Below are 18,843 nucleotides of genomic sequence, written 5' to 3'. Positions count from 1 at the left end.
AGACTATTTAGCGCGAATCAATTAACCGGATGTCAATACCATTCCTCGCGTAGTACCGCCATATTAATATAAGTACGTATCTGATGTAACAACTTGGAAACATCAACTTGAAAATGTCTCTTAGTCGTTAATGTTTGAGAGTGTTAAGTATTTTATTTAATTACATATGAATTAACTACGTACGGAGAAAAAAAAGACGTGTGGCACTCGGGGACTGCCGCGGCAAAGCTATTGCAAAAGCATTTTTTATCAACTTATGCAATTACAATTAGACAATAATAATTTAATATTAAAACAATAATAAAAATAAGACCACGCCATATTTATAAACATTAACAAAAGCAAAACATTAACCTTCACACTCATAAGCTATACCGCGTGAGAGAGAGATGGGCAGACTTTTCGTGATGCTCATGCAGTGCGACGTCACGCCGCGCGCTTATTCACAAACACTACACCAGCGCAACGTGTGAACGTGTTGAACGCGAGCCACATGGTAGGTGTAGTGGGGGTGCCAGGTTATTTCCGTTACGGAATTTCTTGATTCAGTCGCCGCGCTCAAGGCCCGCGAAAGAAGCTATGCAATAGCTTATTAAAACACATAGTAAATATAGAACCTTCGTTTATTTACAAAACATATATTGCACAAGGCCGACTTATAAAAAAAAACAAAAACAAAAAATGTTATATTGCACTGAAATTGCACGAATTTCACAATGCGACGATTTTTTGGTAATTTAAAGAGAGAAATTTACCAAATTTACATTACAGATATTTAGCAAATTATTTCCGATGTTATAGTTTGAAAAAGAGATAAAAATTAGATAAAATTAAATAAATTTAGATTGCACCGAACAAATTATATTTAAATTTAAAAATATCAAACAAATAAATAAATTAAAGTAATATTGCGTTTTTATCTTGATGACTTCAATGACTTAGTTCAGTAAAGCGACATTTATACTAGAATATTCTATTGGTCATCATTTGAAATTATGTAAACATATTATTAGCTTTGAAATAGACATCTGAAAGAATCCGGATATCAGGAATAATTCGGATGACTGTATAGGTGCGATCCTTGTGAGCTGTACTGATGAAGAATCTCGAAGGTGGGTGTCTAAAAGTAGTTTACTATTTACTATAGTAGTTATATTTTTACTATTTAGTATAGTAGTTTACTATTGAACATAGTCCCGGTCTAGATTCTTTAAAAATCGAATCAAAAATATAGTTCCGTTTAAAAGTGTCTTTAGGGCGGTAGTTGTAATTCTTTAATTAATAAAGATATATTTTCCTTTTGACGTCTTCCAAATATACGTCGGACCTCCGTAAGCCGTTAAAATTTCATAATGGTGCATGGAACACTTCATTTCAAATTGCGTTCTATTTTTAAATAATAGCGCGTAAATTCAAAGAGTGAAAAGAAAAAACACGCACCAATTCGAAAAATCGCTTCTCCTTATTTACATTGTCGATCGAAATATATTTAAAATGTTTATGAATACGAATAAGTCTGAAAGACTTTATAATCGCCACGCGAAAAGCCCGTTAATAGCTATAGTCATTAGAAATCACAAAATTAAAATTATTAAATTCAAATAATTAATAATATGACTGAGTTATTGCACGCTATGTATAAAATGTTATTTCGGATAATAAATAACTAGATACATAGTTCCTTTTTGACTTAAACACGATCGATACACTGCGAACCCTTATTATTATGAATAAGGCGGTATACGTTTTTTTCTTTATAATAGATTTTTACATTAAAATCGTTATTTAGGAATCTCGTTTACTTCGTGTCCTGTGCGTTTTCATATAATAAAAGATCCCTTCGTAATTCTGAGTAGTGTTTTGATTTAGTTTATTTTCAACTAGAACTAAAAACCCTTTATCTCACATTTCGTAGAATTTTTATTACGTATTTTATGTCAAAATGCGCCGAGAGTTGTCTTAAATTTATTTATTCATTGAATTAGGATCGGTTAAAATTTTATTTAAATATAACGTAATAAAATTTTAATAATCATGGTAAATATCCCAAGGTGTCTTCGAGGCTCGCGTTTCGGCTCAAAGGTCTGTGATCGAACATCTTTGCGAGGGACGGTGCCGCTCTGGGCGGGGTCGGGGGCAGGGGCGGAGGCCTAGGCCTGCGCCCCCCGGCCAGAGACCTAACATCGGTGCGCTGAGAGAGACGGACATCTGCGAATAAGGCGGCCATTTCAGCGGATTTCTTAACGCTCAAAGCGTCGTGAGAACCAGCTCCCGTGCTTCGAACTGAAATTTAAAATATAACATTATAATTTTTTTTTTTTTATTTTTTTTTTATTGCTTACGTGAGTGAACGAGCTCACAGCCCACCTGGTGTGGCGTCTGGTAACTACCCTCCTCTCACTTAAAAAATAAAACTATGTGTTCAGCATTCATTCGCAGTCTTTCTTATTTCCTAACACGACATCTCCTATCTCTCTCACGCATTCACGCTCCATATCTGTCGTTCAGATTCCGTTCCTACATTAATAATATTAAGAAACAAATCAGGAATTAAATATGTATACCGGTAAGTCTCTGCATGTTCCTGGTCCTGGTGTCCCTGGGCTTGTTCTGGAGCAGCAGCTCATAGTCGAGCGCGAGGCTGTCAGAGCTCCGGGTCCTGCGCCCTTCGCGTCTTCTGTTACCAGCACTTGATCTAAAACGATTATTAGTTCTATGTTAAACTTTTTTTTGCTTAGGCTGGTTAAGCTCACCTGGTATTAATCGGTTACCGGAGCCCATAGATACCTACGACGTAAACGCCGCCACCTACTTCGAGACATAGGTTCTAATGTCTCAGTTTTTATAGTACAACGGCTGCCCCGCCCTTCAAGCCGTAACGCATTACTGCTTCACGGCAGAAATAGGCAGGGTGGTGGTAACTACCCGTGCGGATTCGCAAGACGTCATACCACCAGGAATTTTTTTATAAGATACTGTCTGTACCCGTCCTCTTCGCTGGGCATTTAAAATTAACATTATTATTTCTCACCCCCACAAAGATTCTCATCATTAACGTCCCCGCAACTGGCATAAGGAGTCCAACACTCATATAAATATTAGCCTATCCATTAAGTACATGTATTTTCTACATGGATAGCAAGTTTCAAGTCAATCGGATGCATGGTTCAGTAGTTATAATGGAACATCCGTAAAAACCTATAGATTTATATACCTAGTCAGGTCATAAATTCTGTCACATGTTTAATGTAAAATAATTGAAACAAGTTTATTTATTATGTAACCATTCATATACTAAAATGAACTTAACAAAACATAGATTCTTATGACACTAAAGTTTATTCAAAATGACCTCCGTGATTTTGAATACAGGCCTTCAATCTGCGCGGCCAGTCGTCTATCGCAGCACGAACGAGGTCCATGTCAATATCGACGGCTGCCTTAATCAAGGATATCTTGAGTGACTCCAAATTGGGATGAGGCTTTGAGCGCGCCTTTTCCTCCAAGTGTTGCCATATCTTGTAATCTAACGGATTCAAATCTGGACTGGAGGACGGCCAATCTTCGTGCCGGATGAAGTCGATTTCACGCGCCGCCAGCCAGTCTTGTGTGCTCTTCGCTCTATGAGCTGGCGCCGAATCTTGTTGGAATACCCAGTGCCTGTTATTGAACAAGGTATGAGAAACAGAGTCCATAAGGTTCGTCAGGACTGTATTTTGATACACAACTGCATTCGTTTTTACACCTTTCTCACAAAAATGTACCTCTGTTAAGCCCCAATAAGAAACTCCCAACCATACCATGAGCGAGGATGGAAAATGACCTCGTTGGACACGCGGAATACGGTTGTTCGCTTCATCACTACTGTGTGCGTACACCTTATCATTTTGTTTGTTGTAGCTCTCTTCTACGGTAAAAATTTTTTCATCCGAAAAAAGAATTTCCCGATATATTTTTCCCGCGTACCGCTTCAACAAAGCGCGGCATCTCTTCAGTCTCAGGTCCATTAGACGAGCATTCAAACGATGTCCTGTTTTTCTTCGATATGCCCGAAGCCCTAAGTCTTCATTTAACACCCTTTTCACCGTGGTTCTGCTTAACCCCATCTGAAGGGCCAACAGTTTCTGCTTACGTTTGGGATTTCTTTGAATTCGCGCCTTCACAGCTTTTATCACTGCTGGAGTCCTAACAGACCGAGGGCGACCACTTCTTGATCTTCTTGTCTTCTTCTTCACTAGAGTCTTCATTGTATAGTTTGATGGTACGATAAACGAATCTTTTGGTTATATTCAAATTTTTCAGTATGTTATAAATTTGAATTGGCGCGTAACCGCAACGATGCAACGCAATAACTGCAACACGGTCTTCTTTAAGCGTCCACTCCATATTTAAAAATGAGTAAAATTCTAAAAGTATACATTTTTATTTTCATGAACAATTCGAAATTCGAATTCAATAAACTTTTTTGTGGCCAGCATTCTAAAAGAAAAGTTTTTACTATGTGACAATACCTATGACCTGACTAGTTATTAGTATAGACTAGAACTTTCTACATAGAAACCGGCGGTATACGGCTATTTCGAATTCAATGACTACAAAATGGGCTTTGCTCGATTCAAAACACAGGCGCTTGTTGCGCAAAACTTTTAGATGTCAGATCTTCAAGAAACCAGACAGGTTTTAATCAAGAAAAAACTTCCCTAACATCCCACTAATATCTATGCTAAATTTTCTAATTAAAAGCTCACTGCGATAGAGAATATTAGACAAAAGCCAGTGTCTAGTTGTCGACAATTTTAAAGTGAGTTATTTTTTTTCGGACAACAATATTTGAACTGTAGGTCTAACAAAAAACATTCGCTCGATGGGTATTTTTCCCTATGCCGCTGCCCGCTACACTTATAGTCTGCAACGAAGCAACTGCAACCCTCACACCTAAACAATCAGCATGGTAACCCACCATGGCTAAGGAACAATTATTTTAGTCAGAAACCAGCTATTCAAATAAAAGGGCTGATTGCTTTTCAGATTTATCTGTACTATTTGTGAGCGATTTAGCTTAAAACCACTCTAAGAATAATCAAAAGGAGGATTATCTCACAACAACGCAAAGTAAAGAAATAACAGTGTTAATTATAAGATAATACCAATACTATTTCTAAAATACTACCAAAGATTCACGAATAAGTAAACAAATTTAGTGTCAACTATTTATCAGACATTGTGAGTCAATTGAGTCACGTAAATGTCCCAAGATGGGCAGCACGTCGCGATATCAATGGGTTAGCGGCTTAACAGTAAGTGAGCCGTTATGTCGTCAGCGCATACTATTTAATAATAATTCTAAATAGACATGCTTTAACAAAAACCGACTTCAAATAGACAAAAAAAGACATTCCAAAACAAATTAATATACACTAAAAACAATAATCATAGAAATCAGTTAGCATGATATTGAGTTACTGAGTTATTTATCTATTTGTCATCGGTTAGCGTGATACTGAGTTATTGAGTTATTCATATAGATGAATAACTCATAATAGTTGTCGCGCACGTACTTAATGCAAATTTAAGACTTATATGGTTTTCTCGTGGATACCATAATCAGAACTGGACTAAATTGAAAAGGGGCCCTTGGGAAAACATCAGCTTTCTAGTAAAAAAATAATTATTAAAATCGATTCACCCAGTCAAAAGTTGTGAGGTAACAAACATAAAAAATAAACATATAGTCATAGAATTGAGAACCTCCTCCTTTTTTGAAGTCAGTTAAAAATTACACTTACCTAGTCCTCGAGCCTCTGCCGTCATATTCATCGTATCTCTTCATCCTTTCTGAGTAAGTTCTTTGCGAAGGACTACGAAGGTACTCAAGGCTTTGGGAGCTCTGTATCGTGCCCTTTCTAGGTTCGGCACAATAGCACTTATTGCTATCGGCACAGCTCTCGGAATCGCACGAACAATAACTGTAATCGCCTTCATAACATTCCCTGGAAATTCATAAGTCATAAATGTATCAGTATTCGAACAATACCAAAAAAATACACATTAGTGAATGAAAGCACAAACTCGCGTGAAACCAAAACTTTTTTATACGAATTAAGTTATTGTTAATGTATTGGTTTTTTTTTTTTGCTCAGACCATTATTTATTATTTATTTAAACCACAATTTAAAAAAAATACAAGTAAGCTTATTCTGGAAATATCACTACATAGTATAAAACAAAGTCGCTTTCTCTGTCCCTATATCTGTCTGTCCCTATGTATGCTTAAATCTTTAAAACTACGCAACGGATTTTGATGCGGTTTTTAATAGATAGAGTGATTAAAGAGGAAGGTTTATATGTATAATAACATCGATTAAATAGGGGAGAAATTAATAATAAATTACAGTTTCCGAAGCGAAGCGAGGGCGGGTCGCTAGTATTATATAAATCCAATTACAATATGAGATGTTCAGTTAGAAAACTTACTATATTATAATGCCAACATTTATTTTCTTTCTAAAGATTAGTTTGCGATATGGATTTGTACTGTATAGGAAGAAAATTAAGCCATTATAAAAATTATAATCTAAATGTGTAAATAGTATTACAACTTTTGTAATAGCTTCGTTTTCTTTTATAAAGGGAAATAAAACATTAAGTGTTTTACTAAATGAGACTACCTAGGTGTGAGAAAATTGAGACTCAACATTTAAAAGTCATATATAAATTCTGTTACAAAATTATGTATAAATCAAAGTATTATTAACTTCAAAGTACCTACAACCAGATTAGTTCCATTAAGAAAACAATACAAATGTTTTTTTAATACATGTTAATAATAAAGATTCTGCGAATCACTGCTCTTACTAGGTCTAGTGTTAGCAACGTCCTCAGGTTAGAGCCCTGTGATTCTCACCTACTCGCCCGGCTACGCGGACAAGCATGTATAGAAAAAAATAAAATAAAAATAAAGATGGTGTTATTAATCCTAACTAACTGAAAAAATAAAATAAAATAGAAAACAAAAATGTAATTCATTAGAATCATTACAGTGACACAAATTATGCAAAGACAGCTCTGAAATTATTTTGGTAAATTACGATCGATATTGCGCACCTAAATTTAACGGTCATAAGATTGTTAGAAGAAACTGGATCTGCTAATAAGGAGCCACTCGAATACGCGTTTATCGTTCCGTTCGAATAATTAAGAATTTAACTGACGAAAATGTACACGCAAATTCGGTTACTGTGATTTTTTTTTATTTTTTTTTTATTGCTAAGATGGGTGGACGAGCTCACAGCCAACCTGGTGTTAAGTGGTTACTGGAGCCCATAGACATCCACAACGTAATGCGCCACCCGCCTGGAATGGAATCGCGGCAGTTGCTTAACCATATGGGCTCGTTCGCAGTAACATTAAGATTGCGGTATGCAGCGGTTTGGCTCTGCCCCTGGTATTGCTGAAGTCCATGGGCGTCGGTAGCCACTCACCATCAAGTGGGCCTACAAAGGCAATAAAAAACAAAAAACCTAGTTACAATTAAACGTTACATCTACCGTCGTAGTACGCTTGAAACAATTGATTTGTTGCATCAATGATTTTTGGAAAGTACCATCAACCCACACGCCAAAGCTATTTTAGTCCATCAACGATTTTGCGATTGCGTCATGTGGATCTCTCATGGAGTCTTTTCCATTCGTAATTGAAAACAATTGTTTATATTAACTTTTGTAGTCTAATGTCTAACATAAGCGAAATCTGCATCACCTTTTTGGTCAAGTACTTAGTGTTTATTTATTTATTGCTTAGCCGGGGGACGAGCTCACGGTCCACATGATGTTAATTGGTTACCGGAGCCCATAGACATCTACAACGTAAATACCCACCTCAAGGCATGAGTTCTAAGGTCTCCGTTTTTACAGTACAAAGCTGCCCCAGCCTTCAAGCCGACACACATTACGGCTTCAGGGCAGAAGTTGGCACGGTAATTGGATTGGAGTAATATATATAATAAAATTGGATTCGAACCGGATCCCCGATCGATGTATAATAATTAAATGCAAAAGCTTTTAAAATTATCTAAAAAAATTTAGTCTTTTGGATATTTTTTCTTTGTTTGTTTATTTTGATTTTATAATATTTAATATAATATGTATAATTAATATATAATATGGATTATATACAATTATCGCAAAATCAATGTAATAACAATGTACATTCGTGATGGAACGAACACCCTGTATTTTATTTAATCGTAGAATTCAATGGGTTATTCTCAGAAGTATCTTTCGCTGTCACAAATTGCAAAAAATGTGAAATATTTTCCACGGTGGATCTATTGTACTTTTTATTGTTTTTTAAGGTTTTAATATTATTCTACTTTATCATACGAGTACGTTTGCTTATGACAGGATTGCTTTACTTTCTAATTAAATCACGTTGGTCATTTTTGGTCAAAATTAGCAAAGTTCTTGTTCACTTATACTCAACAATTTGAATCACAAGAGCCACATATCTGCAGCTTGAAATCAGGGCATTATATATATTTTTTAATTGAAACATTAAACTGAATTTACTACCAAATTAAAACATAAAAAGAATCGATCGACCCGCATCGCAACCGCCCTAAAAACGCATCCAATTAAAAATTTCGATCGTCCACAACCTGATCAAAAGAAATATTAATTCGCATTGAACTGTTTTAAACTGTATTAATTTGGTTTAGTGAGTTCTCAATTCAGTTAGTGACGAGGCGTCGCGGGCCGCGGACGTGTCACGCTCTGATTGTAACCATTTCGTTTCTACTGCTAACACATCGTCCATAATGAACCATAAATAACAATAAACAAGATACGAATTCCTCTGCAGACGTCTGAAAATACAAATGTAATTAGCCGCACACTCACTTTGCGCGTTGAGCCTCTATATAAATGAAATGTTAAAGAGCAACGAAAGTTGAGAAATTGTACGTTTTTAATTAAAATTCGAGATCTTTACTATTCAATGTGAAGCGTATTTTTTACTTTTTGACCACGACAAGGAAAACAGTCTCAACGATGTTGAATTTAAAAGAAAAAACTCCTATTTTCACATCACCTATACTCCCAACACTATTATCTGTTTACTGACATATTCTGGACGATGAAGTTTTGGTAATCTGAGAAAATTTCTCTTGAATAAAAATTATCATTTCATCATTATCACATAAGTTATCAATGACAACATTTAAATATTAAAGATAAGATTTATAACACTTCTTCCTCCGCCAAAAAGATACTGATAAGGCGGAGATGCGATAAATAAATTTAGCACGATTACATTCCTATCTTTGTGGAATAGTATTGAGAAAATTGAATTTAATTTTTTTAAATCCATCTTTTTGACAAACTACCTCACTACTCAACAGATATAAACCATGTTAATTTATAAATTTGCTACTTCTCAATATGTAAATTTTTCTAAAGAGCAATTTTACCAAGAAAACAAAGTATCAATTTCACCAAGCAATGATGATGGAATGCAGTGTATGTAGTTGTTAGGGAGAATTTTGGCGTACCTGTATGTTCTAAATCACAGATTCCCAAAGCATTTTGGCCAAGAGACCCCTTTTTTAAAATTAACTAATACCCTACCTAAACCACTACCCCCTAACTAAATTACTTTAAACATCCTATCTCAATTTTATTACTAAACAAAAAATACTAACCTATTTAAAAACTTTTCACTTGATTAAGTCATGGTGTGTAAGTGATATCAAACCTCTTTACAGATCCCTGTTTTAAATAATAGCGAGACAGACCTTAATCACGGAATTTAAAATGAGATTTAACCTTTAGTTCTATATACATACATAACATACTACGTGATTTTATATAACGATCACGTAAACCACTTAAAGAACCAGTTCATGTAGATTTAACAAGTTTCCGGAAATTAAGAAGGCGCTGCACTGAACGATGTAATCATTGAAAACATTTCAAAGAATTCAAGTTCAAATAACGATTCTTTCGATTCTCTTCGATATTCGAGAATCCAAGAATTCAATACACATTATTATTACTTTTTATGATTTAAATTTCATATTTCGAGTCGTGTTCTTATCTTAAACAGCTGTATTACAAACACGACAATGCATTTTCAGCCCTCAGATGTGGTACATAAATGTAATAATGCTGTGTCTTTTGTCTTTTGATTCAGCATCCAAAACAATCAAAAGAGATAAAACGATTTAAAAACTAAAATGACGGTCGTAACCATATATGCATTTTATTGAGATTCCCTAAAAATCTTGTGTTCAATAAAATATAAATTTGTAATTTCTTTTTCTTTCTTAACCTGTGGCTTTGGCATGTCGAATCCGGAATTAGTGATACGATTGAGTTCAAAAAAACGTATAAAATATGCATACATATAAAAATATAATGTCCTGGCAAACTAAACATATATCCCGGTATAAGATCCAAATTCATCCCAAAATAAATACGCATTTATCTTATTATAGTTTAATTCACATTAGTAAGTTTAAAATAAATTTACATCGGAAGCAATTAGTGATCTAAAATTATGGACATAGAGTTTGAAAAAGCACATTTGAAAAGTACGGCCTAATGTTAATTTTCAAACCAAACTAAGCGCACATTAGAATATCAAACTTTCAAATGTTTATCTCGATCTAGACGATCAGTCTTGTAGTCTTAATGGCAGCCGATTTATTCAAACAGAAATCGCAAATGAAATCACTTCCGTATTTAGATGTCACATTACCGCATTTATTAAGAGTGAATTTAAAGAGTATTGGTGTATCCGAAATTCATATGTTAATGACTTTTATTAACCTTTACGCAATGAGGTTGTCGACTCTAGAAATCTCCAAACACTTGATTTACATAAACTCGGGTATGTGAAAACAACGTATGACGAAACGTTTATGGGTAGATTTTTAATGTGAGGTAATAATACATTTCATTTTAGATGTTTTATTTAAACTTCTCGAGAATAAATATGATTATGTTTGTCTGGTCCTGGTTCTCTAACATCAAACCAACCCAAAAATGCATATGTCAGACATTGGATAATTCGTAAGATTTGAACCCAAATAAATCCATAAAATGTTATGAAACTGTGATATCTAGCAATAAGCAGCGGCTTGGCCCTGCCATCGGTGACGGTAAAAACTCACCATCAGGTGGTTCATATGTAAGAACTCAATGATTTAGATAATGATTACTTGGAATTGCTAATATTGGCGAAAGTTTGCTAATATTGGCTCTAGCAAGAGCAGTGCTTCGCAGAATCTACCGCCGGATCGGAATTGCTGACTATCTACAATAGAATATCCATACGAGCACAGTATAAGTCTACATGTGAACTTGGCACTTTGAATGGCGAAATATCGAGAACTCATGAAGTTTGAAAATATTAGTAAGAACCCATAAAATAGTGTGTATGATCTACCGATCTAAAGATATACAAAGACCAAAACCAAAGTCAATTAATACTATAAATAACTTACTTTGTGCAATCTTTACAGCCCTTAATCTTGTTCAAGGCTCTGGATTTAGCTGCTTCCTTTTTAATTTCAACGGCAGAACAGTAGCATTTAGATTTGCAATCATCCTTCATTGAACAATAGCATCTATCAATACAGCTCTCTGATTCGCATTCAGAACAAGACACGTATCCGCTTGAGCTGTTTCGGTTTTGACAGCCAAGTCGATTACTTAAGGTAAGAAAGTCAGATTCTTCTGAAGAAGTTCTTTCTCCGGGCCTGAAAACTTTGCCGTTTCGTTTCGATACGTGAACTATTTTATCTGCACGCTTCGAATTCCTCGGTCTACTGACTTGTCGTTTTGGGGGCGGTAGCATCGGCTCTTTAGGTCGAAACTGTCTGATGTCATAGCTCGATGTTGACACTGAGCTTTCTGATATGGGCTCCTTGGGTTGGGCAGGGTTTTGGAATTCTAACGATGTAAGTGGGGCTTGCGGATCTGCTTTTTTCACATCTTTCCCGAACGGCAACCGAAACACCATCCGGAGACCGTTCGCACCTTTAAAAATTTTACGTCTCTTGTTCTGAAAAATACTGTTCCGTCTTAATACTTTCTTCTTTTGCTTCTTCATTATGGCTTTGCTGTGCTGAAATATTTCGTCTTTCGTTAGTGTTACTGCAAGCTTCAACAGAAACTCTTTATAGATCGGTTTCAGGTCGTTGAAAGACATTCCTTCCGCGTCGATAATAGCACTAAGGATCTCATCCATCGAATGTAAATTCTCTTGAACCTTGAATTCATTGAAAAGTTCGCTGAATCCCAGCGGTGAACCTCCGCCTTTCTTACCGTTGTTTCTGAAAACGAAATGAGTGTCGCTTAATACGCAAATAACAAAGGAGAAAATGGACATACGAGTATTGTTGGAGTATAGAAATGGATGAGTCGAAATTCCTAAGCATATTAGTCAATGTGTCGAAACACTTAACAGTTGCAAGATAATTGAAAAAGTATGTCGTCGTAAGCTGTCATCCTCAAATGAAACATCAGCAGCAAGTTATAAAAGGAAATGATGCTTATCAAGCGTGCAATTGAGTTTCCAAGAAATGAGCTAGATTTATTGACTTGCAATTATGAAACGGTTCGTGCACATACCGTTGTCCAATCGACTTGTACCTCGTTAGGCCGCCAGCGTTAAGAAAGCTGCCCGAACGAGGGATGGCTACTTTAGTGAGTATATCACCGGACTCGTTGAGAGACTTCCTCCCGCTCTGGCTCCTCCGCAGTGGCTCCTTAGGGGGGTCTGGTGGCGCTTCTGTAGGTTTCACAGGAATTGGTGGCGGGAGAGATGGTGGTCTTTGAAGATTTTTTCGGCGTTCCAACTCTCTAAAAAGTTCAATCTTCTCAGAAACTTTAGTTCGCGCAGATGATTCACTTCCGCTTTGGGTATTTGCAACATTTTGTAATTTACTAATAGCTGGATTAGGACAACTCTTTCCGGTCGATTTCCTAGAGTCATGCGTGTCACTACCACTAGTATCATTATTTTTTATGGAGTCTAATTTGGCTTTCACTTCTTCAACAGTAATTTTTCTGTATTCGGTGGGAGGTATTGACATTGGTGGGGCAAAGTTAGGAAGACTTTCAGTAGAGATCTTTTTTGTTCTTTCCAATGGTTGTTTTTCGTGATAGGACTCACTGGCCGAAAACCCATCAGCTCTATCACTATCACCACTCATGGATGACGTGCTTCTTTTCTTTCTTGGCGGTCTGACTGGAATAACTATTTCATGTGGTGAACGACTACTTCCGACACTCAAACAGCTAACGCCGTTTTTGTTCTTCAGCTTCTTTCGATCAGAGTGTCCTTGTCGACTCATGTGTGACATTAAAGATTTGTATAACGTAGCTGCTATAACTATAGCATCTTCGGTCGTTTGACATACAAAACCATGACACTCCAATTGTTTGGCAACTCCGATCTTCCTCATCACGACAGCGAAAAGTGGTGAATGCGAGTTTTCGTTGTGGGAGAGGAAATATTTATTGTCTGGAGGCTCTAATGTTTTAAACAATGCTTGTCTATCAATGTTATCAGGATCTGTTATCAAAGGCAGGAATGCGTAGCAGAGTTCATTGCTCTTGTTTTCAGAAGGTTGCACCACGAATTTTACTGCCGACCAAACTGCTATAGTCGGAAATGGATTTAATTGCTCCAAGTCGCCTTTTTCTCCTTTATATCTTACTTTAAGACCACTTTTGGAAATCTCTAATTTTCCTGTCAATCCAGTTTTGTGGCGCGTATTTCTTTTGTATGCAAAATACAAGTCTTTGAGTGGCGTTTGAAGACCAGAGAGACTTGTAACTTTACTTTCTAGAGGCGTTGAACCGAGGTAATGAACACTAAAGACATGAATGCCTATAGTATCTATCGATTGCCTAGATTCTCCAGCCATATCCGCGAACATCCTTTCTATACGATCTTGAACAGTATTACTGATTTTATCACTCTGACAATAGACATCTTCATCTTCGTATATCGTAGCCTTACGTTCGTGCGTTGAACTTGCCTGCAAAGAAACGTTAATTTTATTACACGTATAACATCTTCATGAAAGTAAATGCGACTACACACACACCTTACTCTCTCGTCTTTCTAAATCGAGTGCGAAGCCTGCGCCATATTGCGGTAGGCTGGTAACAGACCGGCTGTCGTCGAATAGTGCATCGATCTTCTGCTTGTAGAGCGATATGGAAGAAACGCTCGGCGCCCGTGAACGTCTGGGCTCATCTTCGCGCGCGCTCAAGTGGAACCCGCCCGGCGACGCGCTTTGATTGTCGCACGTTACCATCTGTAAATACAAAAAATTAAATGTGAACCATTAACGGTTTAATTAAATTTTTATTTTGCATCGTCATAAAATTGTTTAATTTAGTTTTTTATTTATTTATTGCTTAGATGGGTGGACGAGCTCACAGCCCACCTGGTGTTAAGTGGTTACCGGAGCCCATAGACATCTACAACGTAAATGCGCCACCCACCTTGAGTTATAAGTTCTAAGGTCTCAGTATTGTTACAACGGCTTTGGAATGAACTCCCCTCCATGGTGTTTTCCAAGCGCTATGACATGTCCTTCTTCAAACGAGGCTTGCAGAGAGTACTTTATGGTAGGTGGCGGCTTGGCTCTGCCCCTGGCATTGCTGACGTCCATGAGAGAGAGTGACCACTTACCAAAAAAAACAACGGCTGCTCCGCCTTTCAAACCGAAACGCCGAACTTCACGGCAGAAATAGGCGGGGTGGTGGTACCTACCCGTGCGGACTCACAAGAGGTTCTACCACCAGTAAGATACCAGTACACTAAAATACTTTTAAATTACATTTGTCAACTTTAACCTATTTATATTACAAAGATTTCTTTTGAAATGAAAAACCCTTTAAAACGTGTTATAGGGATTTAATATATTTTTACAAACAAACCAAAATTTATTTAAATTCATTACGTATTTTATAAGTAGTGGTAAGTGCTTATTTATTTTATTTGTCTAGTATTTAGAACGTTTTGCAAATCCCAGTTAACGATAAAAGAATGAGGAATATATCGACGAAATTCAATTTCATAAACTAAATACTTCGATGCATTATGCCGTAATCTGGAGCACCTATGTGTGCTTATTTACTTGTGCGCTCGACTGCACTTTTACGAACAAAAAATAATACTCTTTAACTCAATCGGCCGTACTTGTGGGAATATATAATACATAAAAATACATGTTAATGTGTTTGTGAATGTCTGTTTGTGGATCAACGCGCTCGTGATTCTTTTTTTCGATTGAGTTGAAACTTTATACAAGTTGTTGGCAATACAGAGAAGGAAGAAGAAATAACAAAAGTACATAATAATAACAAAAGTCGGCGCGCGAGTAATTTTAATTACTATTTTTGTTTACTATTTAAAGCTTCTCATAAATTAACGCTAGTCATATGGTGGCCGTGTTTCACTAGTAACATAAAATGTTCAGTTTTCCAAATTTCAAACGTTTTTTAAAGGTTAGCGTTTTTTATTATGGATCCATTAAAACAAAGGGAATCTCGAAACAGCCAGATTAGCTTATTTGCAGAATTAAAGAAATGGAATATAAGAAAAATACAAATATGTAGATCAAAAAATATTTAGGCTTGGAGTATCGACTATTCATTAATAGTTACAATATATTTAATTTACACTTACTTACACATTAAGTACATGACACATTCTTCCTTAAAGCAAATTTGATAAAAGATACAACTGAGTTTAATCTGTGACCCTGAAATGACCTCTCTAAATACGTTATAAACAAAACCTTTTTTAACAGTTTCCAGAAAACATAAAAACGAGTAAAATTCATGATTTAAGTAAATACAAAACATCATATAAATTACGGTACATATAATGTACTGGTTAAACAGGTTACCAATTTAGTTCACAATGTAGTGACGATAAATGATTATGAAACGTACTTATAATACAAGTAGCTGATACCTCAAACGTTCGCTGGGCTCTGTTCTGTGTGCTTAGTGCGAGTTTTTTAACGTTCTCGATAGCGTAAAAGTTAGCTAATATTTGTATGGAATGCGATCGCTTGCCTACGTTTGCCATTAGAGGTTTTTTTTTATGGTTGATAGATTACTGGTGGCCCGGAGGCCTTTCCAGTTTCACCGGGACATGTGGGCGAGCAAAGGCTCAGCCAGGAGGGGTGAGATTTGCTAACAACTGTCCGAGCGCCTCTGAAGGAGACCTAACAACTCAAGAGCAATTGCTTCGCGAGTGAATCTACTACCGTATCGGAATCGCGACCCACTGAGAAGATCCGGCGAGAAACTCAGCGGGCTGATGCATGGGTTAGTACCATTAGAGGCATTGTGCCAACTGCATACAAAATGGGGTTAACTTTTACGCTATCGAGAGCGTTAAAAACTCGCACTAAGCACACTGTACCCAAATCTTAAAAAATGAAACTCATATTTACGGATGCCGCAGATATGTTATACTCGAAGACTAATAATGATACTGGATCGATGAAATTGGAAAGTAGTTAGATGTATATTTGTACCTTTTTTTAACACGCGTTTATTAGCTTGACATGTATGTATGTTTGTTTGTACGTAACGGAATTTTTGAACATAATTTTAAATGTACGTATATCACACGAACATAGTTTTAAGAGATGTACTAACATAATGAGTCCTGGTTACTTTAATCAATAAATATTTATAATTATTTTTTATTATTATAACCAACTTCAGGTCTTCCAAAAATAATTTGAAGATTTTGCATTTTTGATTTTATAATTTGGCTCTAATATCTGATCTGATCGTGATCTGATCCTTATCAACAGGATAAAAAAGAGATGAATTTAATTGATACTTCGATTTGCTGCTTGCATTTGTTTTAGTTATTAAAATTACGTTAATATTTTTATTTTTAAAACGAAGACACCATAACCTCCACCCTCCACCCCCTTGCAAAATATTATCGGAGCAGAATAAATGGTAGTAGTACATATCCGTGCGGGCCTACAATACAGCCTACCACGACTATCGACGAATTCTCGAGGCTTGTAAAAACCATTAAAACAATTATTGCGCAGTAAAGATTTCACTACAACAATAACATAATATTTAGAAGCTCAAAACACTTTATTTTATTACAAACGAACACGCATTAATGCTTTGATGAACAATTTTATATTAATCGCAATTGCTACAGTAACATTATCAATAAAACATAAAAATAATTGATATTCGTTGGAATAGTTTGATTTTATAATCATAAGTGTGATTCATAAGTGTATTGAATGAGCCGTTTATAATGTACAATACATGTAAGTATATGATACTGCGATTCGTTAAATGAAATTTATAATTTGAACTTACTTCTCCGATTGTTGTCGGGCCCTGGGCCCAATACTTTTTACCATTTTACTACGCGTTCACTTGATGTCCGAAAAACCTGGAACAACCAACGGATAATTAAAGCAATCGATTTATATGTGGTAATTAAAAAAATAACAAAAATATAACGCTATATGTGAAAAAACAGGAAACCAGATTTAGTTGATTTATAAGATAAACGCCCTGTTTATCCCAGTCAAGCAATATGACTATGCCGTGTATTCTTTGTTAACACACCGTTGTATTTTTATGTTTATTTATACCTGGTGTAAAATGATCAGCGGAACACATACGTGGCGTGAACGCTGCCCGGCTTAGTAAATGAGGTCCAATTCTCTATCTAGTATGTACGACAGCTATCCTACCTTTCAAGATAAAAAAAAAACGGAATCGCTTCGTGGAAAATATAGCTTCAATTACAGTACGGACCTGTGCAGAGTAGTGTGAGTAATAGGTAGTCTGTCAATCTGTCAACCCAAATATAACAAAATTGATAGAATTGGACCAACGTTTCTTAGCGGGTAACATAATATGCAACAGTGATGCTTGATAATGCAAATGATGGTATAAAAACGAAAGCGACAGATTGAATTCACATAAATTAATTAATCGCGAAAAATATTTGTTAAAATTAAAATATTTAATTTTCGCTAGTATTGGTAATAGCACCGTATATATATACTTAATATAGTCCATAAAACTATAAATAATCTCGCGACAGATTATAAGCTTCTGTCAGGAAGGAGCTGTGAAGTAAGCTACCAATTTCTAGCTATATTTCGTAAATATGGAAAAACACCTATATATTTTAAGCAGTAATTGTGAAAATCTCTGTCGAATCACTGGTCAAGATATTAGTACAAATGACGCAATATCAATCTGCAAACGTCCACTGCTGTGTATCCTGCCCCTCAAAGCACATAGCCACAAAAAAAGAACGCCATTTTGGTTTAATTTTAGGTAACTATTTCTCGTGTTTTTATGTGTCCTACTCGTAAATTATAATACTTTTTTTATCGATTTAAAGTTACATTCCACTGTGTACTAATGCTGTCGCCCTTATATTCCAAACAAGGGGAAACACATACTCATTGAATAGGTAGCAGGACCGATAAGCACAAAAATATAAATGCTGATTCAACAGAGAGCATGGATAGAAAGAGAAGCAGACGAATAATTGACAAATAGTAAGATTAATTGACTGCAGCAGTTAGCGACCCTAGTTGCTGGACCGGGAGGCGTATGTTAAATTCTCGCCTCGAAAACATTCATGTAATGAGCACGAGCTTGTTTGCTCTTTGTATGGGCATTTAATTATTTTTTTCTACCTAAGCTGATGGTCTAGAGAGATCATATCAGCCTAACCGTAACTAGTAGGTGAGCTCGCGGGGCTCAAACCTGACGATGTTGCTAACACGAACCCTAGCAAGAG

The 18,843-nt window shown here is 36.0% G+C and overlaps 1 protein-coding gene across 1 annotated transcript in view; it reads right to left on the bottom strand.

Annotated features, from left to right (window-relative positions):
• Positions 1 to 605: 605 nt before the first annotated feature.
• Positions 606 to 18,843, bottom strand: part of LOC101738218 (uncharacterized) — a 55,811-nt gene continuing 37,573 nt past the window's right edge. The window contains exons 2-8 of the mRNA XM_012692830.4: positions 17,394 to 17,469; positions 14,117 to 14,329; positions 12,633 to 14,047; positions 11,504 to 12,334; positions 5,787 to 5,990; positions 2,565 to 2,695; positions 606 to 2,283 (exon numbers count right to left, since the gene is read on the bottom strand). Of these exons, the coding sequence (XP_012548284.1) occupies positions 2,033 to 2,283; positions 2,565 to 2,695; positions 5,787 to 5,990; positions 11,504 to 12,334; positions 12,633 to 14,047; positions 14,117 to 14,329 (3,045 nt within the window). The 5' untranslated portion in view covers positions 17,394 to 17,469 and the 3' untranslated portion in view covers positions 606 to 2,032. The remainder of the gene's footprint in view (positions 2,284 to 2,564; positions 2,696 to 5,786; positions 5,991 to 11,503; positions 12,335 to 12,632; positions 14,048 to 14,116; positions 14,330 to 17,393; positions 17,470 to 18,843) is intronic.

The sequence above is a fragment of the Bombyx mori genome, chromosome 16, assembly GCF_030269925.1.
Source record: "Bombyx mori chromosome 16, ASM3026992v2".
Lineage (NCBI taxonomy): Eukaryota > Metazoa > Arthropoda > Insecta > Lepidoptera > Bombycidae > Bombyx > Bombyx mori.
This window is presented reverse-complemented; position numbering and strand designations above follow the sequence as displayed.